Source organism: Fusarium redolens (assembly GCF_020744475.1).
Source record: "Fusarium redolens strain MPI-CAGE-AT-0023 chromosome Unknown BKA55scaffold_1, whole genome shotgun sequence".
Taxonomy (NCBI): Eukaryota; Fungi; Ascomycota; class Sordariomycetes; order Hypocreales; family Nectriaceae; genus Fusarium; species Fusarium redolens.
In genome coordinates this window covers 3,200,864-3,225,612 of record NW_025763664.1, presented here as the reverse complement: position 1 = coordinate 3,225,612, position 24,749 = coordinate 3,200,864, and the positions used below count along the sequence as shown (strand labels likewise).

Below are 24,749 nucleotides of genomic sequence, written 5' to 3'. Positions count from 1 at the left end.
ACCGGTACTTTGTTTTGTGTGGACCAGCGCTGTACAAAACTCAATCTTACAGGCTACTCAAGTACTCACGTTTACAAACTGTAAGTCAGTCGTTAATAATGTTATAGTATTTACTTATCGCTAGTCCAAGTATGATGCGCTCAGCTGAGCCCATTGCGGAACGAGTTTCGATCTGAAGTAGAGAAAGCTGTAGCTCTATTCAGATCAATATTGCTTGACATGTCGTAACGAGGTTGAGGGGGCTACGATTATACAGTGTTCTGCAGGTCAAGTACGTACATATATGAGTATTCGGCAGTATTTAAAGTATAGCATTGAACTGACGTGCATCGGGGAAACGATTCCGGTCCGTCCGTCTCAGATTTGCCGTATCCCAAAATTCGCACTGTTTTTACTGACTCTGTATTTCTGTGGCTTAATACGACATAAGACAGCAGATGATAGAGTTCGGAACCTTTGTGCACAGGGAAATTTGTTAGTAGGAGTTGGCATATATACCTTAGATATTGAAGCTTCGGGGAGTTATTGATCACTGTCCCTTGTAATCTTGTTGTGAGGTTGATGAATAGAGTTTACGATCATCAACCGAGGTAGTTGTTCTACTGACGCCTGCCTGGGATGAGCTTACCTACCTACCTATAGTATCTGACTTGTCCGTACTGTCATGGAGGCTCGCCTTATCTTTTTCTTCCTTACACCTATGTCGCTGTCATCCTTGATGCAACTGTAACAACAACAACAACAACAACAACAACCATTGTCACTGTCAGAAATAGCAATACGTTCTTCAATACCAAAACTGCCCATTACAGACCATAGGACCTGTACCTCTTGCTAATCGTCATCTGTGCCGCTGTATAACCGCACTACGCCATCTATCCTCTATCCACCCACATTTGTTGCCCCGCCCCGCTCGACAACTCGAGGGACACGACTCGACTTGATGAGACAATAGCACTTTTATTATCTTTGTTTTCGCCCAAACTACATTGCCATGTGTTGCGAATGAGCTGTCACTTTCCTCTCGTCATCTTCTGAGCCAGTCCTTTTCAGAGACTTAGAGAGAGGTCTGAAACCCCCATACAACGCGTTATCGACGCATCGAGTTCTTTCAGTCCATTCCTGGATGATTGTCCCGCAACCGTCCACTCAGAAGAACTACCTTAGCCAACGACGCCACGGAACAGTGGATTGACTACCTGCACAAGACCACGCCCATTTTCCACGCCCCTTTCTGATCGCGCTTCTCGTTGTGGTCAGGCTCTTTTAGATTATTCAAGGTCAACTACAATCTCTTCGTATTACCGGAGTCGACGGCTTAGACTACAGGTCAATCTATTGGCTCTTGCCCACTGACTTTTGGAACCAACCTGGTCCTCGTGGTCTTAATTGTCCCGCTTCCGAGTGGAGAAATTTGACGACACTCGAACGAACTGTTACCCCAGACTTCACCCATTAACTACTATCGCCAGCCAAGCTCTATTCGTTACGCTTGTTGTAGTTGATTGGACGGACACTCTGCAATATCAGTCCTTCAGGACTTTTCTCGTTGCATACCTTCTGTTAGTTCGGCATCTACAGGCTAACAAAATGCCACGTCCAAGTTTCTCTCACAATCCTCTATTGAGGGTGTCAAGGCCAGTGTCCGCCTGCTCTCGGTGTAAGTAGTGAGCCTATATTCTTTCGAGGGGCCAAGTTTGCTGACTGACTCCATGTATAAGGCCGCGCTGCCAAGGTCAAGGTAAACAACTAGCTTGCCGTTCATATGTTGCGGGCAGAGGCTAACATCATATAGTGTGATGGCAAATTGCCTGCTTGTACAGCCTGTGAAAAGGCTGGCCGTTCAAACGAATGTTCAGCGGCAAATGACCAGTTCGCTCGAGGCAAGGAAAGAAGGTTAGTCGATAACTTGGTCGTTGAGAGGAAGAACCGAGCTAATTCTTGTGCTCAGTTACGTGGCGGCCTTGGAATTACGCATAGAAAAGCTTGAAAAACGGCTTCAGTTTGCAAAATCACGCAAGGCATCCGTTGCACTCCATGATACGGATGCATCGGTCTTTAATGTGCAACAGATGGACCGTAGAGATTCTCTTGCGCTCATTCGCGCCGCTATACATCGCAAAGCGGCACAAAAGCGGGAGACTTCTGATGTCAACTCTCTTGTATCCGACTTTGGCTTTCTGTAAGTACTAAACAGCAAGTTCAGTCCTTGATGTTGTTACTAATATGCCTCAATAGTTCTGTCAATGCTACAACGCGAGACTTTGAACCTATATCAACAAACATGACGTTTGCTAGACTAGTCTTGGCGGCAACAACGAACGATGCCCTTCCAGAGTCTGATCAAGCCCGCTTACCCCCGAGGCAAACTGCCCATGTGCTGGTGCAGCATTACATGGACAACATTTATTCGTTGTTTCCCTGCTTTTTGGAAACCTCTCTTTTAACCGCTCTTGACGACATATATCAAGAAGATACCCGGACTATCAAAGACTCAGACTATTGGATGGTGTACATGGTCCTTGCCATTGGCTCTATAGCCCAAAGCAAACGTAGCCAAGATACACACTATCTTACTGGCCTCGAGTATGCCTCAAGAGCTATGAATCATGCTGATGGTGCTCTTACTCCCGGATACGTGACACAAATCCAGTCGCTTCTTCTATTGACGCAATATGCCATGTTGGACCCTGCCCACTTCGATAGCTGGCATTTGATAGGTTTCACAGCGCGCGCGATAGTTGACCTAGGTTTTCACCAAGACCCTCCTTTGTCTTCTGTGCCTGACAAATCTTCTCTGGACATGCGACGCAAGATCTTTTACTGCGTCTATGCTCTTGATCGGCAAGTCTACATCACCCTTTCTTTGTGAACCAGCCCGCATCTGCTAACCCACACTCTCTAGTGCCATCAGTATGGTCCATGCCCGAACTTTCTCGTTTACTGATGATACTGTCAATGTCGCCTTCCCCCAGGCGTCCAATAACGCGAGAAAGAGTTCTGTGTCAGGTCCCATCACTGGTCCCCAACCCGCAGACCCTGCTCTGCTGCTCTTTCAACTCCGACGAGCGCAATCCCATTGGTATCAGGAGTTGTATCAATCAGGATCGGTGCCTCTGCAGGATCCAATCTCCTATATTTGGAAGATGTGTCTTGATATGCGGGAATGGCAAGACACTCTGCCGACGAATTTGGCTCCTGAAATCCGACAATTGTTCGACCAGGAGCTGAGGTATAGCTACGTCTACTGTATCGCACCCTCGGCCAGGGCACCCAGCATCACCGACTATAACCGTATTCTGATTTTTGAGCACTCGATGGCGTACCTTGACACTGTCCATGAGATAGCACATGGCGCGCAAAACTCCGGATTCTATACATACCATGACGTGTTGAGGGTCTATTTTATGGCGAATCAGTTCCTCGCGGTTCTAAGGGATGCGGAAGATATGCTTCTTTCAGGAATGCCGGTTCCAATTCCAATTTCTCGCCCGGGTGCTGCACCTGCCCCTCCTCTCCCAAGACGATTACAACCCCAAGGAATGAGTGGAGACGATAACCTTGATCGCAGCTTGAGATGTCTCGATAAAGTCTCGCAGACATTAGATACCTACGGAGACCGTTGGGCAGATGCCTCGACCTGGAGAGAAAGTTTTGGTATGATATCCCAGGAAATGGTGGATCGACTTTCGAGGCGAAAGCAAATACGTGATACTGCTAGAGAACGATATCAATTGCAGTATCAGGGCAGAGGTATACCACCCCAAACTCAGGCTGGTTTTTAAATACAAAGCTCACAGCAGTTCAAGGGGATGCCATGGGGAGGAGTTGATATACACAGATGGTCCACGGTGGCACCTGCCGATAAGACATCCCAGAATCGGTCTCTGGGAGACGACGGTGGAACCATTCGCCATGCTCAACTCCAAAGCACGCTCTGGGGCCAAGATTCTCAGGGTAGAGTTCAAGCCTAACTTTGTGGTGTTTCGAGACGCAGTGTACAATAACTGACTCAATGTGTTGGTAGAGGAGTTGGAGTCTACAATTCCACTGACACAGGTTGGCCGCAGCATTAGCACTGGACTCTAAGTTAGATATAGGGAAATCAAATGCATAGGCATACTCATAAACGTTACCATTCAAGTAATTCCAAAATGGCACATAATCTCAATTCTTGTGTCTTCATAAGGCCATACAATAGGTTAGGCAGGATGTTCCGACTGTGTAATACTTTTGATGTCCGTTGAGCAGCCGTGTTCTGGACGAAGCGTATTGCTAGAGTAAGTCCAGACTCAATTATTTTGAAGATGCCATTGAATCAGGATAATTGATGGCGTGTGAGCTGCATTGGCAGGATTGAATAGCCTACCTATTTCAGAAAGGCAATGCCTTCTGTGACTCTACGACTATGACCTATGGTCAGCCACTCGACTAGTGCTCCTGGTTAGCTTGTCTATCTGATAATGCAGTTGTAGCAACCTCAGTGTTTCCCGTAAAGCAACTTATTGGTTAAAGTGAGGGAAGTATGTTGAACACCGCTGTATATATTCTCATTTAGCCGAGAGCAATTGTGCATCGTTTAGTGTATGAAAATTGGGGACAGGCGCAAAGTTTGGGGGTGACAATGCTGTCATTAGGAGTTGGAATGATGAAGTCAAGACACAACAGAAAGACAGTATTCGCTGTCAGTTAGCAATCGGCCAACTTCGCTGAACATAAGAGTCATATGTATCTCTCCTAGAAGAGTCAACCAGTGTTGACCATGCAACGTAGAGAGAAACCGTGAAGTTTCCATACTAGATACTCTACAAAGGCTACCCACTTGCGAGGTAGAATACTACTTCTTAGTTAGACAAAGGAAGCATCGGTCTGTTGTCAGTGGCGCCTGACACCCTGGTTAAATCGTACTTGGCATTAAGATTTATGGTGTGGTGGTATGTTGTTGTCGCCTACGCGGAATGGTCAAGATGCAATATGACAACTTGTAAGAGGGTGTAAGATCGGGCTGAATAAGGGGTCGATGTCTTGGCTAGAGCGGGAGCTGAAGCTGAAGCTATGTGGTTCAGTTTTGGAGTCAATCAAGTCATGTCACGCCTTGACCAGGTCTGCTACATACATAAGGTCGCTGTTAATTTGGAGGACCCTTGAGTCTTACGTTTTGGGGTTCCTTTGCTCTCTGTGTTGTTCAGGTTGACTCAACTGTCAGAGGAATAGGTGGTTTAGCGCCATCAGACCCAGTCACTAATGGCAATGTATCGCAGCACACGGAATAGACAGAATATTAATGATCACAGAGTAACCACTTCCCAATAACCGCTTATCTTTGTTTGCCTTCTCCCCGAGATTCTTCTCCATATCCAAGCTAGCCAAGGTAAATCCAATGCGGGGAAGAGATCCAGGAAAACGAGAAGCGGTCTACTCCGCACGGGTGAATCGTGGAGGTGGATACATGGAGCAAGGCTTGGAACGGGTCTAGGACGGGCAGAGTTAAATTTTGACTATTTTGACGGAGTAATTATTTCCTTAGTTATTCCACCAATCGTAGCTTTTGGTGCCCTGCGACCTGGCCACGCGGTATGGCCACCATCAGCCGCAAAATGACGTTTCCCCCCATTCTCCACTCCCCCCAAGGAAAGCCAATTCCACAGAGAATCAAGGTCTAAGAGAAAGCCAGAAAGAAATTGCTCCAACAGGCGTTGAGCATACCACCCAAAACTGACAGAGGCGCCGAGCCGGTGGAGGACTCGACAGGGATTAGCGACCTGGGCAGACGGAACTCGGCACGGCACAGTAGCATCACGAGTCTAATTAAGGGAGTCTTCTTTTGATACATTGGATTGAATTCTATTATTTAGATTCTTGTTAAATGAATCGTGGGGGAGTAGGATACAACTTTGGGGGTTCCGATCTTGAGCTAAGTCTTTCAAAAGTTGCGGGGGTTTGAACTTTGAAGGCTCGACGATGGGATGAAGGGATCAGACTCAGTGCTAGAAAAGTGGAAACAACAACAATTAAGCGAATCCTCAACGTTCGATAAGAGGGATATGTACATGGAACCAATATACTAGACGCTTTATCGTCAAGTATCAGGGGCCGAGTTACGGGCGTAAATGATGGATGTAAATGCTGCCTCATCCTCGAGACCTCCGAGTCAATAGTCAAGTTAAAATTTAAGGAGACAACGAAAACAGCAGAAAGAGAGTCTAGCCATTCAAAGTTGAGACATCAGATTTACTACAAGTAGAGGCTTCTGGATGGTGGGGAAGGTGCGTCCGTCCGTAAACCATCCATAGCCGCAACGCAAACCGCAACCGCATCCTGGGGTCAGGTCTGGGGTTAACCTAGGATAGACATAGTCTGGGGTCTGGGGGCAAGAAAGACGGCTCTAGCCTCTGGGGGTTCCTTCCTCATCTCGAGATAAAAAGATAACAAGGGAAGCATCATCTTCACTTCTTCTCTCCTCTGTTCTTCGTCCCACCATCCTCATTCTCTTCTCTGCCTCCTCTCGAGACCGACCTTTCTCATTCTTGAGTCATATAATCGGCAAGTCTAGATAAAAGACACCCGAAAAAAACAGGCACAGGGCCAAACAACGCCAACATGCCTAGCAAGACCAGAGTCTATAACTGGTTCATTGCCATGGTAGCTGCGTCTTGTATGACGCTCTACGGCTTTGACTCCAGTGTTTTCAACGCTCTCCAGGCCTCGGAGAACTGGCTGAACTGGTTCAACCTCGACCTCAAGAACGACAGTTACACAGTCGGTCTCATCAACACATGCTACACCATCGGTGCTATCGTCAGTGGTTTCTTCATCGGTGGCCCCCTGGCTGATTGGCTCGGCCGACGTGCCGGTATGGGTATTGGTTGCTTCATCACCATCATCGCCGCTATCATTCAGGCTTTTGCCCCCAAGGGAAAGCTTGGAGTCTTCATTCTCGGCCGTGTTCTCATCGGTATTGGTCAGGGTACCGCTCTCAGTAAGTTATATACTTTCACCAGCTCCTGTATCTGGTCACTGACTTTCTCCAGCTGCTGGCCCTGTTTACATTGGTGAAGTCTCTCCCCCTGAGATTCGAGGTCAGGTCATGACCTTCTGGCAACTCTTCTACTCGGTCGGTGCCTTTATTGCCTACTGGATCAACTTCGCCTGCGGCAAGAATCGAGAGAAGCTCGGCGAGTGGGATTGGCGCATGGTCGTTATCTTCCAGGTCCTCGTTCCCATCTTGGTCATCGTCCTGCTCCCATTCCAGCCAGAGTCTCCCCGTTTCCTCATCAAGAAGGGCAAGATCGACGATGCCCGGTCCGCCCTTCGAAGTATCCGTGACACCGAAGAGGAGGTTGAGGATGAGGTCCTGGCTATCCAGGCTGCTATCGAGTACGAGAAGGAGGCTATCAGCCCCGGATACCGTGCCCTTTTCAAGGACCCCTCTATCAGGAAGCGTTTCGGTATTGCTGTTGTCCTCAACGTCGGCCAGCAGCTCACCGGCCAGGGTACCCTCAACACCTACTCCACTTCCATTTACAAGCAAGTCTGGACCTCAACTGAAAAGATCAACCTCATCAACGCTTTGTGGGCCACCATGGGTATTCTGTTCACTTTGAACGCTGTATGGACCGCCGATCGCTTCGGTCGCCGATGGCTCTTCATGGTCGGTGCCGCGGGTATGGCTGTCTGCATGTTGATTGTTCCCGTTATTGGCCTCGCTACTCCCACCCCCAAGACCGAGCCCACTGCTATTGGCATTGTTGTTATGCTCTACCTCTTTATGTGAGTTTTCTCGTGCTTCGCCTTTCTTATAACACACTAACATATATCTACAGCTTCTTCTACAAGCCTTCATGGGGTGCCGGTGTCTGGATGTGGACAAGTGAAGTCTTCTCTGCCAACGTCCGAACCCAGGCCGTCGGCATGGCCTCTCAGTGCCAGAATGTGGCCAACACCATTTTTCAGCAGTTCTTCCCAACATTCCTCGCCAAGACTGGCCTCAAGTGCCTCTTCTTCTTCTTTGCCGTCAACATCCTGCTCTGCGTTTTCGTGTTCTTCTTTGTCCCTGAAACCAAGGGTATCTCCCTTGAGCACATGGATACTGTTTTTGGTGGTGCCGATCACACTGAGAAGGGTGCCCAGATGCTCGGCGTTGACGTTGCTCAGCATCAGACCCAGGAGTTCAAGGACGGGGCTGAGATTCAGCAGAGCGAGAAGAAGCGCGAGTCTGTTTAAGAAGATCTATTGTAATTGATGGGAGATTCAAGATGGGATAATTTTACATCTTGGCATTCGAGATGTGGAAAGCAATCGTTTTAGCGTATATCTACCTAGACATACGTGTTGATATAAGGATATAATGAAATATGGAGACATTATTGTGATCCCAGGAAAACTCCAGTACCCAGAAAGTGATATGTCTGATCCAGATCGCGTAACATTAGGTAGCGGGCAGATATCATATCATGAAGTCGACACTGGAGTGCTTTGCCTTTGTGTTGGGCTCGAAGCTTCTTTGAACTCCCCAACCTTATCCATACAGTAGAGTGGATATTCGCAACACCCATATTATCCCTAAGATCTTGGTCTGCTATGTTGTGTTCCCATATCATCTTGACGACAATATTGACATTTATTTCTTGGCCACATCGTTTCCTGCCAAGAATACCGAACGGGCGTCCCAGAAAGCTATGGATTATCTTAGAGAGATAGTCGGCAGAATCGCTACTCATACAGAAACTTCAAAACGAGTCAGGTAAGAGATAGGTTGATAACGACAGTTGTAACTATTTTCTACCGATGTATATAACAATAGAGGCAAAGGTCGCTTTTTATTGCGCGAGACAAACGAAGGGCAAAAAAAGAGCACAAAGCATTCGGAAAACTGAAAGCCAACCCCTGTCCTCCCACATCAATTTCATCTCATCCACACACTTCTCCTTGATCGTCCACTCATCACATCGTTTCTCAATCTCATGCTAGATAGCTCGGCAAGCCCTTTACTGGCACTGAGAGTAGAAGTCGTTGATCTTCTTGCAGGTGAAAGGAGACTTGCACGTCGTGGGGCCGCTGTAGTTCTGGCCACCGCACTGTCCCCACTGGTCGACGCTGCCGGCAGGGGGGTTGGTGGGAGTGGAAGAACCAGTAGTGCTGCTGCTGGCAGGAGGGTTGGGGGTGGTGCCGTCGCTCTTGTAGGTGCTTCCGATGGGACCGAACTTGATGTTGGAGAAGGAAACCTTGGAGTTGGGGACATCTCGCTCAAGGTCGGAGGGCTTGCCAGAAGTGATAGCGCAAGAACCTCGTTGAGATCCAACCTTGGTAGAGTCGGTGGGGTAGGTAGAGTCGAGCCAGAGCATGTTGGAGTGGTGCTGTAGAGAGAGTCAGTATGTCGTGTTCTTATATCAGATATGAATGAGAGGGTTGCATTAGACTTACATCGTGCCAGAGAGACATAACAAGAACCATAGGGGCAGATAGAGCATCGCTTATGCCGTTCCAGCCACCCTTCTTAGAGAAGTCATCGATATCGCCAAAGACGGTCTTCTGCTTGGTGCAGAAGTCAGAGGTGAGAGAGCTACCGGGGTTGCCTGCAATCTTGGACTCAGAGTTGGCAATGACCTTGCCGTTCTGGACATACAGACGGGTGATCTCAGAGAGACGTCCGTTGCTGCCCTTGTGAAACTGAGTGACGACAGTCATCTTCTTGGTGGTGTCGATGTTGAAGTTGGATCCAGGACCGTAGAAGGTCTTGTTGCCCTGGCGGTAGGCGTTGAAATCACAACCGTCGGCATCGCAAGTACCGCCATATCGGTCATTAGAGTAGGTTCCACCACAAGAGTCGCCAGTGCAAGAGTGCTGGGTGAGCTTGGTGCAAGGGTGGGGAGTGAAGGCGGTGGAGATGGAGTTGGCCTCCCAGATATCCATCTCAGGGCAGCAGGTGCCCAGATTACCAATGCCAGCGTTAACATCACTGTTAGAGGGCTTCCAGCCATCAGAGTTGGCCTTTAATACTTGTTAGCCTCTGTCTCAAACCTGGATCGTGCTCTATGTTAATACTTACAACTCCGTTGATGAACTTGACATCACGAGGGCACTGGGCATCACAGTAACCAGTTCCGTACTTGGCTCCGGCCTTGTTGCCGGAGTACTTGGCCTTGCCACCATCCTCGTCCATGCTGACGAAGTAGAGGGCACCGTTCAGACCGCAGCCGATACCCGAGACATCGACATCAAAGGTGAACTCATTTCCCAGAAGCTGGAACATCTGGTAGGTGTTCTCGTTCTCCATGAGGTAGGTTCGGCTGCCGATGTTCTTGCTGTAGGGTCCGTTGGTGACGAATCCAAGGCTGAGCTGGTTGCCGCTGGAGGTGATTCCGTAGGTACCAGAATAGTCGGCACCATCAAGACAGCACTTGTCGGCGCAGGTCTTGCCGTCAGTGCAGATAGAGGTGTCCCACTTGTTTCCAGTGTAACAGTTGGTAGACGAAGAAGTCTGGTGAGTCCATCGCCAGTTGGCATCAATAACAACGGAGCCCTTGACATCGCTGCAGCCGCTGGATGTACACTTGGACCAAGTCAAGGCAGGCTTGGTCTCGGTGTTCAAGGAGCAGACCTGTTGAGCCCGAGCAGCGGCAATAAGAGCCGAGGCGGTTGCGACGATGCGATACATTGTGAAGTGAAGCTAGACCGTTGGATAGATGAGGCTGAGTTGACTGGAGAAGATGTGATGAGTGAGGAGTGGTGAGTTTGATTTGGATTGGGGATCCGGGCTTGTTATATACTCGTCGAAAAGAAGATCTGGAACTTACAAGATCGCCCCCTTCACCCATGTCTAAGTTTGAAAGAAAGGAGCGATCAACAACAAAGAGAAGCCGCCATACCGATGAGGCTCCAGTTTCAGAGCTTTAGGAGAAAGCCGGGTCTCGGGCCGCGTGCCCTTGGACAGTATGAAGGTGAGAGGAACCTTGCTAAGCCAGTGATGTCTTACTTGGTGATAACAGGCAAAGCATGGCATGCCTCCAGAGCGGAGACTTGTCGAGTAGAGCCACAATGAGGTACGGTGACTGCAAGGGGGCCGTTTCTGAGCCGATCTCCGTGATAGCCTCCGGTGGCGTACGGTAAGTGTCCGATGAATACCTACAATAGCAAAGAGAACGAGTAGGCCGGTCCGCAGTTCCCGAAGGAGAGCGACGTCTGGCCTCCGAAGAGGCTGCACTCACGATCTTCGCTCATTGGAGGAACCTTGTAACTTAGACTAGCGAGGCCGTGTAAGAATAAGAGCAAGTTTCCGAATTATTGTTCTCACAGACCTCTGAAGGATAGGAACATCGTTCGTTTTTCGGGCCGTCGCTTCCATCACCTCTTTACCGTGGACTAATGAGACCCGTGATATAATCCACAGAATGATCGTGAGGTAGTCTAGTTACCAATCCCGGAAAGGCAACTAGGAGTGAACGGTCACCTTGCAATCACCCTGCCATCTTTACCAGATGGATCTCCGCACAGGGTTGATTCTACTTAGCCGTACTTCTGGTGAGGAGGCTGACCCCACAACCTGTTGATTCTCTCAAGGACCCAAAACTTTGGCCCGTTTGTCACTATTCGAGCATGTGGTTTACCAATTATGCGGTGCTGTGACATCTTCGTCTGGATTCAATATGGAGAAGCCTGTCTTCTAGATCCACAAGTGCCTTACACCACGGGCATAATGCTCCTCAGTAGATATCGCTTCCGTGGGCCGTAGCTCCGGTAAAGATTGTATATCCATTTGGAGGCAATTTGATGCATACTGGTCTGTTAATGGAAGTGAAGAGCACCTTGACATCATGCTGTCTGTCGAGCATCCGCTTCCAGCTGATCAGTCTTTGGTGGCGCTGATGTTCATTTTTCCATCTGCAAACCGGAACTCGATACATTGGCGATGTATACTTGACTTCAAGTTTCATAGCTCATATGCTCTTGATGGTGGAACAATTACAGCCGTAGAACCTAAGATGAGTTGTCCTGGTAAAAGGGATCTCACGGTACTTCGGGATTCAGTCCGTCCGCTTAAAAGAAGTCTCAAGACCGCAACTGCAGGTATCGTGGAAGAATTTCCGTCAAATTTAGTTTGTTCATGTGTTCGTCGTGCGCCCATGCTCATCTCGAAAACAGCTGTTGTTGGTCAGCTGCCGGGCAATGCGGAGGTGGCAGAAGTTAAACCCCTGACATAGCGCATGGAGGTAAGGGTTTGAAGAGCTTTTTCGTCCAAATTCAGCAGTTTCGGATACATCATGACCGAGATAGTGGCTATAACCCCGGCATATTGTTGATTATAGACCAGGATTCTCCTGCCGGTCATGTGTAAAGGCCTTGCCAGGCAAGTAGGCAGGCAACCAGGTCTTGTTTGTGACTGGTAGTCTCATGTGATGGCTGGTGAATGTGCAGCGCGCAATCGACACGAATGTTACGGTGATTCAATTGTTCCGCCGGGTCTTGACTGGCTGCACTCAATCTATGAGCTCTTCCAGGCTGTTGTTTGTTTTCGCGGCCTCAATTCTGAGAGGTTTTACCCTCTGTTCTCCAATCTTCGAAGCACTCGCAACGATAATACAGGCTCCTCAGACTGCCGAGGCTTTCGAACGGAATACCTCTTTCAGACACGGAAGACGGCTAACGAGGGGTATCAAAGTCAACAACCCTGCATGAATCGGCAGCATCTTCTCGGCTCGAACCGCCTTGGTGGCGCCTCCAAGTCGTCCAGTACCCCAGTGGGACGTGATATCCACTGTTTCGGAAGATACAGAATAGCCCATTTCAGAAGTGCGGGGTGTAAGTTAATCGTTCCTTAGGCTGTGATGTGGTGCATTAGAATGGACGGATTGGATCGTGGAGGAGGTTCTTCCGGATTACCCCAAAGCGTGGTGCTGCTTTGTCTGGGTGGTTCGACAGCCAATGTAATGCTATGCAACAGCAAGGGTCCAGAGGTGACTTGCATATTTGGGTAGTACGCATGATGCTGTGTTGAAGTTACGTATTTTGCCTAACGGGGCCGTGTTAAGGATAGAATGAGGTTGTTGTGGTCAGGTTTAGGAAATATGGAGGTCGAGTCAAGTTGGCACACGTGATGGCCGACCACATATCACCTATAGTACCTGTCTCTATCAGCCATCTACACATGTCCAGCCAATATCTTGAGGTTAAAATCATGTCTTTGAGTTCACCACCTCACGCTGCCTGGCTCTTCGTACAAACATAACCCTGAGTTAAGCTCAACCCATATACAGTTTAAGATGCGAGAGCGTCAATGGACGCATCACAAACACCCGATGTAAACCACCCGCATCAATATAATCTACAAGGATGCGTACTTCGCAATACTACATCTCATGTCCTTCCCGCAATTACCAACGTTGCAAAGAAAGGGGAAAAAAGTATCATCCACATGAGGAACCCTAAATCCTCCCGAGACGCCGTATAATCATCCCTTCCAATTTCCACCCCCAAAAAGCTTTTGCTCGCAAAAACAGTTACCACCATCGCTGGCTGTCAGGTTGAGGTGTTACCACTGCTGTTCGCCTTTCCCCGTCAATCGGTGGACCCCGTTCAATTGCCTCGATATTCAGAACCAAAGCACTGAATGACATTTGCCTGCCTCTCCTGCTTTCTTGCGCATGTTTGCAGGAGAATTCGAGTGCAACCAGATGTCCTTTCCTTGTCAAAACCGGACTGGCGGGACTTCTATCCACGGATATCTGATATATGGATGTTTTTACTTTGACGGGGCAGTCTCTGGTCACGCTCGTAGAGATAACCACAGTTGGCACATAGAGTCTGAGTAATGTTAGCAATGAAAACGGATCCGCCAAGCCTCGAACTTACTCTTGGACCTGCTGGTCCATCTCTCACGGCCCAGACGCTTGTGCCCCATATCCTGCAGTGCATGCACCTCCATTGATATCTCTCTTGATCCGTCAAAGCGCCGCCACCTCCATATCCTCCCACGTCTGGTGTCCCTCGCCCTCCCGGTGTACCACCTCGGCCAAGGGGACTCAAGCTTCGGAAACGCCGCTTCTTTTTGGATCGTTCGCCTCGCCCCATTCTCTCCTCCTCGACTTCCATCGGCGCACCAAAGGGCGTGCCTCCGAGCATGCCTGTTGTAGAGCTGAACCGTGCCGTCTCACGGCGTAATCGACGAACTTCACGTTCTCGGTCGCCTTCTCTCTTCTCAATCTCTTCCTTGCTCAGGAATTCCACCTTCGGCTCCCAGTCATCTCCAAGGTGCTCCGGGTCATACCTCCAGCCAGCCTCTGAGCCATGGGCGGCATCGTTTGGTAATTCCTGCTGCATTCCACCCCATCCAGCAACGAGGCCACCAGCCTCGCATGCTTCCTTTTTCAGCCGCAGAACCGCCTCGTAGATGGCATGCGTCATTGCTGGTATCCACTCTCCTGTCAGCCCGAGGTCTGTACAAGTGACCTTGGCGAACGCTTCAGCAGTTCCTGGCGGATGCAATAGAGACCATTCAAACTTATCAGTGTAGAGCATTGATGCCAGATTAAGGTTCAAGTTGATGATGCATCGATAGGTATCGTCAGGGTTGTAGTCGTCAGAATCAGGAAGAATGGGCGTCGCCTCTGCGGTGACATCTGGAACTTGGGATTGCGAAGGAGTGGCCGCGCCTCCTGTCTGCGCCGGCGTGTCAGGCCGGGAGGCACCTCGGATGGCGGAGACTGGGGAGTCATCCCGAGACTTCAGCACGAAGCTTGGCCGCGGCGTCAGTGCAGCAGTCGTGGGCTGTGGAACAGAGGGAACCTGCGGGTCACTATGAAATAGTGGGTGAAGGGCAACACCCGAGTATTCTTCAAGTTGCGTCCGGATTTGCTTGCTGATATCAGCAATGACTGCCTGCCGATTTGGCAGATCGAGGTCCTGCACTAGAGTTTGGGCAAACTGATCGGTAGAGATAAGGGTCTCGTGGAGATTCCAGCAAAAGATGTCCCGAAGTTTATACGGCACTGTCGCCTCCTGTTGGCGATACTGAGGAAGTGAGGTGTCCACGGTACTAGAATTATGCGGCATAGGATATGGAGCCGGTGGGATGAATGCGGGGACATCCACATCGATTCGAATCGGAATCAGGGTGAGAGGCAACGTTGCTTGTACGGCATTCTGTTGGTCGCTCCTCAGCAGCCTGTGTTTGGCAATCCAATCGCGCCAGACGCCCTGCACCTCGACAGGCTCTTTGGTGTCTTTGCCAATCTTGTCGGCGAGATCTTGTCTGCTGACCGAGTCCTCCTTTCGCAAGCTCCTCAAGCCTGTCGGTCGTCGTCTGGGATCATCGCTATCATCTTCCAGGTCATCATAACCATCTTCGGCATAATTTATGATCGTTGTCCCTCGCTTTGTGGTTCTCGAAGTCGGTCCGGCAGGCGCACTGCTTGGTAGAACGGGCGTGAGGAGAGAGTTGTTGTAGGCGCGCAGTCGCGGCGCGTAGCTTGTCAAGAAAGCCTGGGGCTTTGATCGTTCCATTGTATGTGCTATGAGGTGTCGATGGTCATCTCATGCTGCGGAAAAGGAGCTACGCCAATACGCGAAAAGTCTCTTGTCGCTATCGCCAGATGCTGAGACAGATACAAGCGATTCAGATGCCAAGATTTACCCGACGATGATAGCACTATCGATGCGGGCTAAAGGTGTCGAGATATGTGGAGTTTTCTATCTGTCGTGATGGCTTCAACGTTCAATGCTTGATGGAGTCGCGCGAACGGGGACCTTTTTCTCAATCGCGTTGCTCGTTGTTCCACCAGGTTGCAGGGGAGTGCACGGGCCAATCGACTGGCTGTGATTATATAAGCCGGTTGCCTACCCTGTAGCCACCGTATTCTTTTATCACAGGATTGAAGGACGAGATGGATATCATGAAGAAAGGTTCTGATTTATCACTACTAGCAAAGCAAACTCTTAGTCTCACCACCTATTCCATCATATAACACCGCATGTGATCGTTTAATCATCGCATCCTTTGTGATGGTAACCGTAAGGACAGGGGTCTTCACAGTCATGATCATCCAGCACACTGCACAAACCGTCAGTTATTTCTCTTTGACTTGATATACAGAGGACAACATACCGATCTTCACGGGAAGAGAATATACAAACTGTATAAAAAACGCAGTGATTGTCACGATCATATGACCGACCACATCCGATTTGATCTGCCTCAGGCGCCATGCATTCGTCTAGCCTATCAGTTGATGTGAATATTACAATAGAGCGTAGTAATCACTTACGATAGTTATGGTAGTCTTCTGATTCACAGTTGGGCCTGTACATGGCAGTGAGCCAGAAGTTCGCAGCAGATTCGAAGGTACGCTTATGTGGTTGACCCGCGCAAATGGCCGAAGTCTCCGTGTATACAGTTCTCCCCGGCTTCGTTCGGCTAGGTGCCACCGCGCCACAGCCTAAATGGATGGCATAGTCTTGCGCATCGGAGGCGAGGGCAGTGTCCCAAATCAAAGGACCGCGCCCCTTTACACCACGTGCTGAATTGAGCCTGAGGAGGCCATGCGTGATGTCTTGCGATTCTATAACCGAATCTCCGGGACGGAAGTCCATGCAACACAACGAGGCAGCAAGAGTTGTGAGTCGCATGTTTTGAGGATACAAAGACGGCCAATCTGGCGAGGAGAGATGATGATGCTTGGTGTTTGATAAGGTGTGCACAGCTATGAATGACAAAGGGATATCGGAATAATGTACGAAAACGGAACTGGGAGAAGAAAAAGAAAAGAGAACGACAAAAAGCAGAAAACGATCCAGGGAGGTAAGTATATAAGTTGGCAAGAAGAAGTCTTCACTTCATGGGAGGAAGGAAGGAAGTCGGGTCTATGTACCTGCCTGGAGATGTGAGGACAGGGGACTCACGATTCAATTGCACTTAAAGGCTGTTATAAGGAAGGAGTACCTTCTAATTAACCACTATTCGACACATTGTTTATGAAGACAGGATCAGAAGCACAGTAGGTATCATTATCAAGTTAATGCTTAACCTTAGGCTAGAAGATCATTAGCTTATCGTATAAAAAAGTTACATATTCTCTACCTAACTTCCGGGATATCTAGGTAAGATGCTCGAGGTAACGCAGGCATATATGCTTCTTTTAATGCCTACTACGTGAGTCACATTATTTTGTAGCAGTGAAAGGCGTGTAAGTGATAGGAACGATATGATTCGCTGACCTTCCACCATCTTTCCTAATATGGATAGCCCCACAAATGACGTCTCAAGACCAAGACCCTTCTTCAATTGAAAACATTTCCCCGACCTTCACCTTCCAAGTCAATCGAATTTCGCAAAATGGCCTCACGAACGCCTTCTTTCGCCTCTAAAGTTCTGCGTCGGCTGCCAACGCAACCGAAGCACCTCTCACCATTCTTGCGCGCTCCTCTTATTCGCCCTGCCACTACAAATCTTCAGTCCTTCCGCGAAGCGCATAACATTCCACGACCACCTACCCAAACATACGCCAAACCAAAACCTGAGCAGGCGCAAACAGGCGAGACGCCAAAAAGCGAAGGAGAAAGGCCCGAGATCAAGGCATCGCACTACCAGTTATCATTTACGTGCATTCCATGTGGCCATCGCTCTCACCACAATGTCTCTAAGCAGGGCTACCATTATGGCTCTACGCTCATCACATGTCCCGAGTGTAGGAACAGACACGTCATCAGCGACCACTTGAACATTTTTGGCGACAGAAAAGTCACCATCGAAGACCTTATGAGGGAAAAGGGTCGGCTTGTTAAGAGGGGAAGCTTAGGCGAAGACGGCGATATTGAGTTTTGGCCAGAGGAATCTCTTCCAGCAGACATCTAAGCTGGTAACACCGAGAGCTCATGATAGTCTGTGGCTAGAGGGCTGTAACAATAGAGTGAAAAAGATGAGGTTTGTAAGATACCTAGGTTGAGCAAAAGCATTGGGTGGCGTTGATGGGATACCCTCCACTGGGGGTCCAAGACAGACACAAAACATAGACCTGGAATTAAAATAAGCTTAGTCTCCTCTGTCCTAAGCCTTGGGTATTCTTAAGTGGTAATATTATATTCTTATCACATTGATTTTATTATAAATCCGCACTTATTAGCTGGTAGTTTGGCCGAACATGAGAACTGGACGACCATCTGTTGGGCCTGGTTGGCCAGTAATACCACTCTTGCTCAGGCTTTCATCACCCTTGTTCACTGAGCATCACCTTAACCCTCTGCAGGCGGCATGTAAGTCCATAAGCTTTATCAACACACAAACCAACACTGTGCTTTACCAGCTTCATATCATGTTCAGCATGGTTCAGAATCCAGTCACACGCGCCAGAGGTGACAAGGGAGGGCAGACTACAGTAGTCAGTGGACCTTTACTAGCGAGTTGTGCTACTTGAAACAAGAATACCTTTATTTCAGTGTAAGTCCGTTACAAATTGAAGTCACTTTACAGTATACTGCATATTGCTAGCACCGTCTAAAGAACATAGCTCTATTTGGCCAGCGGATTCTTTGATGTTTGACTAATAAGCTCAAAAAGTGTTACAAGATCATCCTGCTCCTCCAAAGACAACACTATCTCCTCAATCTTTTCTACTACTTCATTAGCAACAATGTCCTTTGTTAGTTGCCTCCATTTGGCCACTATATCTTCGTTAGATAGAGGTGGATCCACGCCAAACGCATTCGGCACACCGTGACGTAGGACTGTCCCGTCTTCAAACTTAATCCTCACTTCTTGACAGCCGATTGAGTCACCATCAGTAATATGGAGTCTGCACTCAGTGAGATCGACAAGTCTCCAGACATCCTTATCAACGAGCATCTCGGGGGTAAACTGCGGCATCAAAACTTGTCCATGAACAATCTGTGTTGCGGTCGTGAACGAGTTGCTCATCTGGGCTCCTGTTGCTGTGAGAGGCTTGACGGCTCTCCAGCCTCCGTGATGGAAAGCAGCTTCGCCAAGAAGGATGTCGATTTCCTTTATCTCGTCGAACCCCTTCATTCGATCAGGATTTTGTTCCTGTAGACGGCGGATACAGCCAATGCTAGGATGTGTACCTGCCATCGCTCCATACGGCTTGATCCGAATACCGTCCGTCTGCCACTTAGTTCCCAGCTCGCTCGTCAACTCTTCTAGTCGATATTGGGGCTGCTTCCCATTTCCAGAACTGAATTGTTTAAAGAAGCCTCCATACTCGCGCTCGAAAACTCGCTTGATACCCACATAACCGCCTTGTGCTAAGACAGCAGCCAGAAGACCGTTCCGTGCTGCAAACCCATGGTGCATGCGCTTGACGTCGCTCTCAAACTTGGCAGACATGAGCCCACACGCCTAGGTACACGCTATCCCAAAAGAATCCTCGATCTTGTCTGCATTGAGCCCGTAAAGCTTGCTCACGCTGGCGGCAGCAGCAGCAGGTCCGAAGACTGCTCCAGAATGCCAGCCTGATGAGAGAACCTGTGTGCCCCAGAGGGAGCGTCCTACACGTGGCCCTGTCTCGTAACCCGCGATAGTCGCGAGCAGGAAGTCTTGTCCGGAGGTTGTGGAGTGAGATACATGTGCATTGGCTTGTTGCGTAGCGGCAAGCAGAGCTGGCAGAATGATGCTGTTCGAATGAAGGGGAGCCCCGCTGTGCCAGTCATCCAGCTCGAAACCCTGGATAAAAGTTCCATTTAGAAGCGCGGCAGTGAGAGCGGTAACCTTGCGTCCTTCCCACCTGATGAGCGACGCATCTCCCTGCATTGGCTCCAGGTTGAGGATCGCCTGCGCTGCCGTCTCGGACCAAGGTAGATGAGATCCGACAAATGCACATGCCAGTCCATCGAGGATTAGGTACTTTGCTCGAGTACGAACTCGCTCCGGGATGTCATCCAGCTTCAGCTTTGATACCCATTGTGACACTTGCACCGTCGGGCTTGATGGCTTAGGCTTTGGTTCACTCATGCTGAAGTCGTAGGCGGATGGAGAAGAATTGAAAGGACACCACTGCCTTGGGTTACTCAAGCCTCTTATACATGACCTCTTTGCGGTGCGATTCAGTATGCGATCCCAACGGCATGTTGCTCAGGCTTTCCTGTGCGGTCGGCTCATCAAGTTGAAGGCGTCGGAGTCGTCTTAGTTCAAAGTCTACTACGCAAATGTGACCCCGGTTTCGACCGGAATTCCGAACAATGCCATAGCTACGAAACCCGGCAGTTTATAAAGAAGAAGCCACAAGGAGGCCCAAGATCACCTCTAATGCTATAGCTGCATTCTGAACTGGGCCATTCCTAATGAGCTTCGGGATTCCCGTACAGTGGTAGTTGATTATATTACTACGGCTGACTATACTAATGCTAATCTCCTGGAAGTATGCGTCTGTACTGGAGGCTCGTGGGGAAGTCATCGTCGGAGTTCCGAGTCATAGTTTACCCTCAGACTGCCTCCGTGCCACCCCCGCCAGATCCTCGAGGCTATTGAAGGTTCGCATAATCCGCCCTGATTTCAGGTCGTGGAAGTATTAAAACCGCGGGCATGGGCGAGAACTTTTGATGGAGGCCATCCAGCTTACTCATTAAAATTCGTATTGTACCACCTAAGTGTCAACGCAAATACCATCAAGGCCTCAGCAATTTATCATGTCTGAAGAAAAGGCTCAGCAGGGTACCTTTGAGAGTGTGACAGAGCAAAGAAGTCCTGTCACTGGCGAGAGAATGGCTCTTGTCACAGCAGCTGAGGAGAAGGCTGTACTACGCAAGCTTGACTTACATATCTTGCCTCTTCTGTTCCTGGTCTACACCTTTTCCAATTTGGATCGCAGCAACCTGGGCAATGCTCGTCTTGCAGGACTGCCAGATTCTGTGAATCTAGAGGGCAAACGCTACGACTGGCTCGGAACGGCTTTCTATGTTGCATGTAAGTCAATGAATTAACACAAGAGGCCAGGTTCACCTCGCTGATAAGACAATATATATTTGTTCTCAGTGGACGGCCGTTGGGTTCAAACGATTTCCTCCACATAATTGGGTCTTCTTCTCTGCTATTGGGTTTTCGACTATATCAGCATGTCAAGCCGCTGTCACCAATTACGCCAGTCTGGTCGCCCTACGTGTGCTGCTCGGTTGCTTCGAAGGCATGTTTTCCGGGGTGCCTCTATACCTGTCCTTCTTCTACCCCAAGGACAAAGTTGGCTTCCGCCAAGGCATCTTCCTCTCTGGTTCTGCCCTTGCAAACGCATATGGAGGCGTTTTGGGCTACGCTATTTTAAGTATTCGGGGCTCAGTTGCGCCGTGGCGATGCCTGTTCCTCATTGAAGGGTTGCCAGTATGGATCGTTGCCATCCTGGTCTGGTTCTATCTCCCGGACGATCTTCTCAGCGCCAAATTTCTCACCGACAGAGAAAAAGAAGTTGCTTGGCAGTGTGTTGGACGCGGACAGACTGTCGACTCACAGGGCGCGGGAGGGGTTAGCTGGGCAGAATGGCGTTCAGCATTCTTGGACTGGCGGAGTGAGTAGTTCCATTATTCTTTACAGGTTCGGACTGATGACTTATTGTGTTAGGTTTTGTGCCAGGCTTGATGTACTTCTCCTGCAACGTATGCTTCGGCTCGCTACCTCTCTTCGTTCCGACTATCATCTCCGAAATGGGCACATTCAACCACCAGGCAAGCAATGGACTCTCCGCTCCTCCATACGCTCTCTCCTTTGTCACGATTCTAGCATGCGCTTTTGCTAGCGACCGCGCCAAATTGCGTGGACCATTTGTGGCCGCTGCCGCCATTGTATCAACAGTAGGATACTGTCTTCTTGGCGTTTCAGAGGGGGTTGCTGCTCGATACACCGGAGTCTTTCTCAGTGTGCAAATCTTTGTCAGTATCAGCATTCTTCTTCCATGGGTTTCCAGTGTACACCACACTGAGAGCAAGCGCGCTGGTGGATGGGCCATCTTTGCTACGCTGGGCCAGTTTGGGCCCTTGGTTGGCACGAACATATTCCCCAAAGACCAGGGACCGTACTACCACAAGGGTGCCTGGATCTCCTGTGTGTTTACCTCCTTGGTCGTGCTACTCAGCATGACCTACTCACTTTTACTCCGCTGGGAGAATAAGCGACTGGACAGAGCAATGATTGAGAATACCGGTCCAGGAACGGAAGACGATGATCATCCCAGGGGGTTCCGATATGTTGTCTGACCGGATTTATACAGTGAAGCCCAAAATAACATTCGGTTACGACCAGAAGGCCGACTTCTTGTACTACTTACACATGGACACAATACATAATGATATGCAATAATCGTACCGCCCAGAACGATTGCGTCACATACAGAAACTTGGAAGGCTACCATATCAAAAGTGCGATGATGACTACAGTAACAATCACGTTCATGCGCTTGCTAAGAACTGCCACACCTCGGGACGTTGGATTGGGGATAATAGAGATTCCGCTTCTCTGTGATCTAGACACTTTCCAGTAAAAAGCTATATGCCGGAAACTCGAACCCCGCGTCGATCAGGCACGGTAGACCCGAACTGCCGAAGAACCCGCAGTCGGAATTCCATACATACATAACTAATGCTCGCCGATCGTGGGGAAGTTGTTCCATCTCCTGACCCCGAATTCATAAGTCAATCGTTCAGGCAATACGGCAGCCCTTGCCGAACTGTCTCCAGCAGCCCTAGGGGACTCAATCATGCGTATGACAAGTCGCATGAAAGCCTGTGCTCGTTGTAGGCGACAAAAGGTCCAGAGGTTCCTTGCGCCCAGGAAAATTGAATTTTGCTAATTCATGGCTTACAGTTGAGGTGCGACTTGTATCAGCACCCTGGGCAACCATGTTCACGTTGTAGACGCATGCATCTAGAATGTAACAATAGAGTGGAAGCTCCAGAGGCTACTTTAGAAGCTTCGCCAGCCCGGTCTAATCGGACGACTATAGGAACTTCCAGCAGTGCCTTGATCTAGGCGCTGCAAAGCCATCACTTGAAGATGACTCATCATATGCTATACGATCAGGCCGATCTTCATCGCTTTCTGAAATCTTGAGTCGAGAGGATATCGCGATGAAACAGATAGACGATTGCTTCGCCCGGTAAGCGTTGTCTACCACACACAGTTGATGGATCACTAACTGAAACCGTTAGGTTCTTCAGCCACTACAGTAAGCTCCTACCTGGACTCTTCAGTGAAAACGATGTAAGCTCCGAATCTTACTTCAAAGAGTCTTCTCTTCTCTTCTAGACAATAATTGCCACAGGCGCCAGGCACATGGAGCACGCCACCAAGCTGTACCGGATAGCTGCTCAAGAGATCAGAGTTGGAACGTTCCAGCCCCTTTTGCACATCACGAACCCCATCCCAATAATAAAAAGCTCCCTGATTCTGTGCATCTGGCCTCTACCGGTAGACACAATGTGGAAAGTCCCTTCACATGTCCATGCAGCCACAGCCCATTCTCTCGCTGTTCAGAATGGGCTTTTCGACAACGGCCACGAACAAGATTTTGCACGGACGCACACTTCTTTGACCAAAGAGATGAGAGATACTAGGTCTCATCTCTGGCTCAATTGATGTTTGGTATTTCAAGCGTAAGTTCTCTTGTCTGTAAAATGATGGTAATTGCTCAAGGTGAACAGTACTAGCCTCTGTGATGGCTTTCCGTATCTTTCTATTGCTGAATCCGAGTCCTACCAGAGAAAGGCTAGGCTCGAGGAGATCGTGGACGCCTCATTTCATTACCGCCTCGAGTGCCATGACATCTTGATTGATGCCACCAGAGCATTTGGCAACATCATAAACGAGCAGGGCGAGGGCAGCAAGTCCCTGCTACCCCTGATCAGGATCTTCAGTGAACAAGTGAAAATCCTGCCACTTCCTCTCCGTGATGACTTGTGTATGTGTGAGCTGGCTTCACAAACAGTATCATTGGACTGAATTTAATTAACTGACCAGGTTACCTTACCCGGTGCTGCACCCGTCTCGCAATATCAGCCTACTACTTCTTCTTACAGAGTCATGACTTCAAAAAATCAGGCTTGGTCACAAACTTTTCAATGGCCACGGAAGTTCTTGATGTCGTGTCCCGCTTAGATGCTATGCAGGATTTCGCGTTATACGCGTCAAACTCCTATACCCGCATGACCTTGCTCGCGGCGTTTTGCATCCTACGAATCGTTCGAAGCAACCTGAAAGAGCACATTGACCTGCGTGATGCTCAACAGTCGTTATTCAAGGCGATATCATTCGTCAAAAGGCGGTCCATGCAACACGGCGACCTGGATGAGAGGTATGGGACGATCCTCTCGCAGTTGTGGTCAAACAGCGATCCGATGGATACTACTGCAGCTAATGGGTTGGATCTGAGGATTCGTAGTCGTTTGGTACGTGCAAAAGAGAACACCTTCAAGTCTATTTATTTACCTAACTATCATAGTTTATGAGCGTGGTATTTGACTCTCTTTGGTGGTGGCGAGTCGAATATAACGGGCAAGGCAGTCCATACGACATGAACAAGACTGCGTCAGAATCTGCCCAGACAGATGCGACAGATGCGGCGGATGCCAGCACGTATTGGAACTCGACAGCTATGCCTGTAGGCGACGGCTTCGGGGCATCCAACTTTCCCGAGGTTTACATGGACTGGAACTTTCCTCTCAATATTGATTATCTTGGGTAGAGAAAGCACGGATGCTCCAAGGAGCTACATACAGCGTCTTCTATGCAACGCGTTTTGATATTCAGCCTGGAGTGTAACATGACA

General features: G+C 49.1%; 11 protein-coding genes across 11 annotated transcripts; 7 read left to right on the top strand and 4 right to left on the bottom strand.

Annotated features, from left to right (window-relative positions):
• Positions 1 to 1,590: 1,590 nt before the first annotated feature.
• BKA55DRAFT_532627 (fungal-specific transcription factor domain-containing protein) lies at positions 1,591 to 3,785 on the top strand (the record flags this gene model as incomplete). The annotated part of the gene is made up of 6 exons (XM_046189367.1): positions 1,591 to 1,660; positions 1,722 to 1,741; positions 1,796 to 1,896; positions 1,952 to 2,182; positions 2,239 to 2,868; positions 2,906 to 3,785. 6 exons carry the CDS (start codon positions 1,591 to 1,593, stop codon positions 3,783 to 3,785), a joined length of 1,932 nt encoding a protein of 643 aa, XP_046056777.1.
• A 2,815-nt stretch (positions 3,786 to 6,600) lies between these two features.
• On the top strand, positions 6,601 to 8,223 carry BKA55DRAFT_496517 (general substrate transporter; the record flags this gene model as incomplete). Its single annotated transcript, XM_046186375.1, has 3 exons — positions 6,601 to 6,979; positions 7,032 to 7,770; positions 7,824 to 8,223. 3 exons carry the CDS (start codon positions 6,601 to 6,603, stop codon positions 8,221 to 8,223), a joined length of 1,518 nt encoding a protein of 505 aa, XP_046056776.1.
• A 764-nt stretch (positions 8,224 to 8,987) lies between these two features.
• On the bottom strand, positions 8,988 to 10,657 carry BKA55DRAFT_532625 (putative exoglucanase type C; the record flags this gene model as incomplete). Its single annotated transcript, XM_046189366.1, has 3 exons — positions 8,988 to 9,356; positions 9,424 to 9,990; positions 10,049 to 10,657. The coding sequence occupies 3 exons, from the start codon at positions 10,655 to 10,657 to the stop codon at positions 8,988 to 8,990; spliced, it is 1,545 nt and encodes a 514-aa protein (XP_046056775.1).
• Positions 10,658 to 13,707: 3,050 nt separating this feature from the next.
• On the bottom strand, positions 13,708 to 15,498 carry BKA55DRAFT_496120 (uncharacterized protein; the record flags this gene model as incomplete). Its single annotated transcript, XM_046186343.1, has 2 exons — positions 13,708 to 13,800; positions 13,849 to 15,498. The coding sequence occupies 2 exons, from the start codon at positions 15,496 to 15,498 to the stop codon at positions 13,708 to 13,710; spliced, it is 1,743 nt and encodes a 580-aa protein (XP_046056774.1).
• A 431-nt stretch (positions 15,499 to 15,929) lies between these two features.
• Positions 15,930 to 17,060, bottom strand: BKA55DRAFT_30935 (uncharacterized protein). The gene is made up of 3 exons (XM_046185626.1): positions 16,260 to 17,060; positions 16,100 to 16,208; positions 15,930 to 16,045 (listed from the first exon to the last, which is right to left on the bottom strand). Exons 1-3 carry the CDS (start codon positions 16,618 to 16,620, stop codon positions 15,976 to 15,978), a joined length of 540 nt encoding a protein of 179 aa, XP_046056773.1. The 5' UTR covers positions 16,621 to 17,060; the 3' UTR covers positions 15,930 to 15,975.
• Positions 17,061 to 17,213: 153 nt separating this feature from the next.
• Positions 17,214 to 18,062, top strand: BKA55DRAFT_550313 (DNL zinc finger-domain-containing protein). Its single transcript, XM_046191264.1, has one exon. The coding sequence runs from the start codon at positions 17,327 to 17,329 to the stop codon at positions 17,843 to 17,845; it is 519 nt and encodes a 172-aa protein (XP_046056772.1). The 5' UTR covers positions 17,214 to 17,326; the 3' UTR covers positions 17,846 to 18,062.
• BKA55DRAFT_30930 (uncharacterized protein) lies at positions 17,989 to 18,478 on the top strand. The gene has a single exon (XM_046185625.1). The coding sequence runs from the start codon at positions 18,132 to 18,134 to the stop codon at positions 18,402 to 18,404; it is 273 nt and encodes a 90-aa protein (XP_046056771.1). The 5' UTR covers positions 17,989 to 18,131; the 3' UTR covers positions 18,405 to 18,478.
• A 21-nt stretch (positions 18,479 to 18,499) lies between these two features.
• Positions 18,500 to 19,954, bottom strand: BKA55DRAFT_588542 (uncharacterized protein; the record flags this gene model as incomplete). Its single annotated transcript, XM_046194809.1, has 2 exons — positions 18,500 to 19,310; positions 19,353 to 19,954. 2 exons carry the CDS (start codon positions 19,952 to 19,954, stop codon positions 18,500 to 18,502), a joined length of 1,413 nt encoding a protein of 470 aa, XP_046056770.1.
• A 674-nt stretch (positions 19,955 to 20,628) lies between these two features.
• On the top strand, positions 20,629 to 22,182 carry BKA55DRAFT_495740 (major facilitator superfamily domain-containing protein; the record flags this gene model as incomplete). Its single annotated transcript, XM_046186308.1, has 3 exons — positions 20,629 to 20,898; positions 20,954 to 21,497; positions 21,551 to 22,182. 3 exons carry the CDS (start codon positions 20,629 to 20,631, stop codon positions 22,180 to 22,182), a joined length of 1,446 nt encoding a protein of 481 aa, XP_046056769.1.
• Positions 22,183 to 23,052: 870 nt separating this feature from the next.
• On the top strand, positions 23,053 to 23,560 carry BKA55DRAFT_532620 (uncharacterized protein; the record flags this gene model as incomplete). The annotated part of the gene is made up of 3 exons (XM_046189365.1): positions 23,053 to 23,081; positions 23,134 to 23,185; positions 23,231 to 23,560. 3 exons carry the CDS (start codon positions 23,053 to 23,055, stop codon positions 23,558 to 23,560), a joined length of 411 nt encoding a protein of 136 aa, XP_046056768.1.
• A 265-nt stretch (positions 23,561 to 23,825) lies between these two features.
• BKA55DRAFT_30884 (uncharacterized protein) lies at positions 23,826 to 24,713 on the top strand. Its single transcript, XM_046185624.1, has 2 exons — positions 23,826 to 24,369; positions 24,423 to 24,713. Exons 1-2 carry the CDS (start codon positions 24,043 to 24,045, stop codon positions 24,663 to 24,665), a joined length of 570 nt encoding a protein of 189 aa, XP_046056767.1. The 5' UTR covers positions 23,826 to 24,042; the 3' UTR covers positions 24,666 to 24,713.
• The last annotated feature ends 36 nt before the right edge of the window (positions 24,714 to 24,749 follow it).